The following is a 6,000-nucleotide window of genomic DNA, read 5'->3' on the forward strand; positions in this document are numbered from 1 at the left end:
GGAGGCAATTTTTTGGAAAAAAACCCCAAAAACTACTGTTACCCACAACCAAAGTGCAGACTCTATTAGCCCACACCGTTGGTTGGGGATAACAATTTAGCCCAGCAGGTGTCCTTTAAAGGCAACTGTTAGAATTGATACAATAGTTGCTAATATTCCCCCACAGATGCTGCTGAGAAATGTATCAACTAATTGTATCAACTAAATGTAGCAAATTGTGACAGTTAAGATGCTCCTGGATCACTGAGCTGCCAAACTGAAACCCCAAAGACACGAACATTAAACCGTAAACTTAAATTTTGGGAAAATGGAAAAACATAAAAGATGGAAAGCAATTGAAAAAAGTCTTTGTGGTGAACAATCTGAAAACAACTCGACTGAAAAAAGTGTTTGGAAGGTGAACAGCCTCTTTAAAGGAAAAATATAGCTCCTTTTTGACTTGAGCTCATTCAGCTGGGTTTATGAAGAAAAGGTGCAGAAACACTACCAGAACATCCACATATAAAATAATTTTTTCTACCCAAACATAATTCAGCAGGAAACCATGATACATTGTAAGCAATTTCCCAATATCCCTTGGGCACAGAGAGTAATACAACCCCACCTATACCTTGTTCTATTGTGAAGTTTGGATTCTGAGACTAGCAGTACCTCTGATTTCCAGAGAATCTGTGCACCACAATAGAAAGCAGAAGGAATTCAAGTCACAGAAGCCTCCACTTCACAATGAAACAAGGCAAGAATAGTTTGGTTGTTGGGAAATTGCTTGTACAAGTATTGTACAGTACAGAACTGGATAACATTGCTTCACCAGACCCTAACTCTTATGAAGCCTTATCCTGCCAGCCAGAGGTTTCTCAAAAGATTTGCTAAAATATTGGCTGTGTGAAGGAGGACTGGGAGATCAAAGATCCTTGACACAACTTGGCTAAAGAATCATTGGATTGCCTTTAGTCACCATGTAGCTCTACAGTGTTTTATGCTCCTTGTATCAGAATGTAGTATCCCTGTAACAACTACTACCTTTATCACCGACAGTTGTCATGTATAAATTTTGACTGAAGTGCTAACGCATTATTATATCAATGTGTTGTTTTGTTTCTTTTATTGTATGTCCTTATCAAAACAATAAAGCATTAGCCATGAAAACACTGTGGTCTGAAGTCAAAGTTAGGTACAGTATCATTAAAGGAGCTTCACCCACAGGGCAGTTATTATACAGAGTTGTTAAAAAAAAGTCAAGAATCCACCCGTTTTCTGCTAGATTTAGTTTTCAGTATACAACCCATATAAACACTTTGTGTCATCTGAGTGTTCTGAATGGAAAAGCTGTAAAAAAATTGTTAGTGACTAAATAGGAATAAACAAACGGCACAGATCCAGGTCCACCTCCCAGTCGGTAAGTGGACCAATCAAATGCTTACTATATATTGATTGATCTCACACACACATAATGTTTCCTATTAAAGAGCATTTTGTTGGATGTTGGCATTAGTGTTCTGTTGCTGAGAAATAGACAAAGCATATATTTATGTGGTTTTGGCAGGCTGTACAAGCAGCATTATTCTTACTATGCTCATTACAGTGTGGAGTTATTGAGTGTATACCAGACTGTTCCTCGCGAGACCAGCTTGGTCGCCAGACAGATTTTGGCATGTATGACTATTTCACTCGGCAGTATGGGGACGAATCAGCTCTTGCTTTCCAAAAGGTACATTGTTCCAGTTCAGGTTTAATCTTAGAGTTTCTAATTTGCCTTTTTTTTCTTAGAAATTCTATTTGACACCCTCACTTTTCCCCACCCTCAGGCTCGATATAACTTTATCCGAAGTATGGCAGCCTACAGCCTCCTGCTGTTCCTTCTCCAGATTAAAGATCGACATAACGGAAATATCATGTTGGATAAAAAGGGGCACATTATCCACATTGGTTAGTTCTACTCTATTTATACATTATGTTCTGCACCAATAACAACAATCCCAATTGAATCTTTCCTTCTCTTCTGCGCCGCCCTTCTGATGCTCTTCTATACAGAATACTGTATTTTCTTTCTACAGATTTTGGCTTCATGTTTGAAAGCTCCCCAGGGGGCAACCTGGGATGGGAGCCAGATATAAAGCTGACTGATGAGATGGTGATGATTATGGGAGGCAAGATGGAAGCTACACCTTTCAAGTGGTTCATGGAGATGTGTGTTCGCGGTTACTTAGCTGTCAGGTATGGTAGAAGCATGAGCCACAGGGTCTAAGCCAGTTTTTCAGAGTCTCCTGCTTGTTAGCAATTGGGTAATAGTGATAATACAGAATAGAATGAACTTGTACTTGCTTGCTCTGTAATATTCAGAAAGAAGTGAGGAAACTGGCAAAGTATCACATTCATAGTAGTTTTAGTGATATTTGAAAGCAAATTCCTCAATGGGTGTTGAATGGGTGTTGTGAGTTACACAGGATTCCTTCTTTTAACTGTGAGAGCAACATCTGGAAATAACTGTTAGTTGAAAAGTGAGTATAACAATATTTAACTTAACTAATTGTAGCTTACATATGAAGATCGGGAATAGCTAGAATTTCTGTAGAACTGTTAAAGGAGAAGGAGTCGTTTCATACTTGGGGGTGCCAAAAGTTAGTCACCCCAAAGTGATTGTATTTACTTACCTGCAACCCTGGGCCGGTGCTCCTATCAGCAGAAAACTGCCCGTTGTTCTTCCAGCGAGCACCATGGAGAGATCCTCTTCGGTTTTCAAATTTAATGGGGCAGAAGCATGTGCAGTGGAACGAAATAGACGACTTTTTCATAAAATTTTGGCTTTTCACTCTACTGCGCATGCACAGCTGCGAGACGCCAGAAGAGGATCTTGTTGGACGAACCCTGGGCCAGTGCAGTTTTCTGCTGATAGGAGCACCGACCCGTGGTTTCAGGTAAATACAATCACTTGGGGGTGCCTAACGTATGGCCTTCAATAGAATTGCCTTTCCTTCTCCTTTAAAAAAACTGTTGGTAGGAATGACATTATTGCTTTTGGGTGTTTTAATACCCTTACATAATTTGTTTCCTGTAATTGTGTGCTATGACTTTTAGTCTGTCACACAGAGCAGAGAGAATTTCTTCCCTCCACAGCCGCATTTGCTCCGTCATAGCAGGAGTGTGGTATTTTCAGGTTGAAATGAATCCCATGAGCACTGACAGGTAAATACCAGTTCTATCAGTGCTTAATGACTACAGGGGAATTTGGAATTGTAATTGCAACTACTTCTAGCCTTGTGTTCCACTATGAGAATAGCAATATGTTTAGTAAAGAGGAAGTTGTAAATTGAATCTAAAAATAGATGTAAATCCCAGTAACCAGACTGCCTTCTCTACTTTGTGCTGTAGGCCATACATGGATGCTGTGGTGTCCCTAGTCACCCTTATGCTAGACACAGGACTGCCCTGTTTCCGCGGACAGACCATTAAACTACTAAAGTAAGTCGGCTTTTGTCTGCAATCTTTGTGTGCAAATCTCTTTCTTATCCATTACTGACAAACCTGTGTTTCTGTTCAACAGGCAAAGGTTCAGCCCCAACTCCACAGAGAGGGAAGCCGCCAATTTCATCTTGAAGGTCATTCAAAATTGCTTCCTAAGCAACAGGTCTGCCATTTGTATTACTTCTTATTTCTGTCCCAGTACTACCTCTTACTTTGCTTGTCTTCATTTTATTTCCCTTACATTCAGAGCAGTGGCCTACAGGCCTTTTTTTGATGGGATGCTCAAATTGCCTGTTACCCACTGTCAATTGTTTTCTGTTAATATGGATGTGGCCCTGCCTGGTGATTGTTGGACAAAAATACACATAATGCACATTTATAGGCAAAAGTTGTCGGTGCAAGACAGCCAGTGGCATTCCCTATTTGTACCAATAGCAAGTAATGTGCCAATAATGACTCACTAACTACTGTTGGATTTTTTTCCTTTATTATTAGGAGCCGAACCTACGATATGATCCAGTATTATCAGAACGACATCCCATACTGATCCTTGATGGTAATGTGTGACCCTCAGTCTTCTGTAGTGATCCCTAGTTTTTCAGTGCACTCACGTAAGTTGCCCTTAGTCTACAATGAAGAAAAGCTGAGATTGTTAGAAGCAAGAGCAACAAAAGGCAGGGTTGGTGTGGTCAACTGGCCCATTTCTAGAACTTTTTAACTCTTTTTCTGAAAAAAAAAATTAAATACATGTAACGACATGAAGAAGCAGAACAATGCGGAGCTTCTATGTTACAGACTGATTGATGGGTAACAATACACTTTATAACACTTGTATTGTTTATGTTCTGGAAATAATATATGAACTGAACATATGTGGATAGGGAGCTATATATTATTTATACACCTGAGTGAACCTCTAACAACTCTTTGCTCTTTATGATGTGCTTAACTGTAACTGTCAGCGTTCTGTACTTGTCGCACGGGTGAAAAGATGGTGAAAGATTCCCTTCAGTTTTGTTTGGGAGACCCTGTAGAGTTGACAATGTACAGCATTCCCAGACATGGGGAACTCGCTTCACGCCAGTTATATATGAAGAAAACCTATTTTGATTGTGTGTATGTACAAATTCTCCTAAAATTGTATTTAATTTGTGAACTGTAATTAAACTAACTTGTTTCATGTGGCAGTTCATTCTTATAGGTTTGTAGAATGTTTGATTTGATTACGAGTTGTACTAGCGCAGAACTATAACCAGTATAAACAGTGGCCGTTATCTAAAGATTTTAAAGTGGCTGTTAACTGATTACATTTTGTTTATGGGGGGTTACATGTCCGTTAAACAGTTGCACTTACACATCACGAGTAAGAACAGAGTTCTCGGTTGTTTCCAGACTGCTTTGCACCCAACCTTCAAGATTAAAGAAGGTGGTTGAAGCACACACAATATTGTAAAATTTGGAGTCAGAACAAGAGTATACCTGTGTGTGAGCAATATAAACTGTATATGGGCAGTCTCTTCTACATTATCAGTCAGTACAGGGTATGTCTGTGCAGCTAATGTCACTTTGCACCTTTACATTTTCCAGTCTCAAAGGTTATTTATGGTGTTTGAGGCTCTTCCGTTCAGCACAAATGACAAAGTACATTGTAGCAGAATGTCTGTCTAATTACTGTGTCTTCTGCTCTCCAAATGATAAACTACAACTCCCAGCATTCCCTGCCTCTCTGCATACAGTTTCTGCCTAATGGATCTCGGTACTGTGGGCACCAGTTGCCCAGTTTGATTTTTCGATAAAAAATTCTGAACAGACGTCGGCATGCTATTCATACATTTTTATGAAGTGGAAATGGAGAACCCATTGATGAGTCAGTTTAGCTGCTTAATGAGAGCGGCGTAGTTCAGCAGGTCGATTGTGATATACAGGAATTTGGGTGGAGGAGAGATGCGCTGGGCTGCTTAAGGGAACAGATAGAAAAGCAAGAGAGAGGCCAGGCTTGAATTCTTGTGTGAGGCCCAGTACTTGCTGGTGGTGCCCCTGCTGTGTGTATGTATTCTGCACTCTGGCATTGTCCTCTCGCCCCCCCCCCCCTCCCATACTGGATTTTTGCCAGAAAAATACACTTGGCGGGAACTATATTTATAAAGAGAGCCCACAGTGGGGTGATGTATAAATCTTGATGAACCAACACATCATTGCTTTAGAGCCAAGTTTAACCAGTTAAATGCCTTGACAGCTGCTCGTCATTTTCCACTGAAGGAGCAATTCCAAAGAATGACCACAAGGGGGCACTTTCCCTTTACGTGTTAATAAAAGGATCATGTATGTGGAGGGGAGATTTTCCTGCAGTTTAAAGGCTTAATTTAGTCCTGTGGTGAATGTTTGTGGGCCAGTCTGTGGAGGGGACCTTCCTTTTGTTTAACAGCACAAGCCTGTAGTGGGGGCTTTAGAGGTACTGAAGTCTTATTAACTACTCCATTTTGGGGGGAAATTAATTTGGTTAATTCTCGATATTTGTGTCTAATTTCATAAGCT

At 40.2% G+C, this 6,000-nt stretch overlaps 1 protein-coding gene across 2 annotated transcripts in view; it reads left to right on the forward strand.

Moving 5' to 3' along the window:
* Positions 1–4,647, forward strand: part of pi4ka.S (phosphatidylinositol 4-kinase, catalytic, alpha S homeolog) — a 69,541-nt gene extending 64,894 nt beyond the window's left edge. The window contains exons 50-55 of one of the 2 annotated variants that reach the window (XM_041575619.1): positions 1,586–1,711; positions 1,809–1,929; positions 2,058–2,217; positions 3,373–3,462; positions 3,545–3,628; positions 3,961–4,645. In XM_041575619.1, coding sequence (XP_041431553.1) covers positions 1,586–1,711; positions 1,809–1,929; positions 2,058–2,217; positions 3,373–3,462; positions 3,545–3,628; positions 3,961–4,012 — 633 coding nt within the window. In that variant the 3' untranslated portion in view covers positions 4,013–4,645. 2 annotated transcript variants of the gene reach the window in all.
* The last annotated feature ends 1,353 nt before the right edge of the window (positions 4,648–6,000 follow it).

Source organism: Xenopus laevis, chromosome 1S, assembly GCF_017654675.1.
Source record: "Xenopus laevis strain J_2021 chromosome 1S, Xenopus_laevis_v10.1, whole genome shotgun sequence".
Classification (NCBI taxonomy): Eukaryota; Metazoa; Chordata; class Amphibia; order Anura; family Pipidae; genus Xenopus; species Xenopus laevis.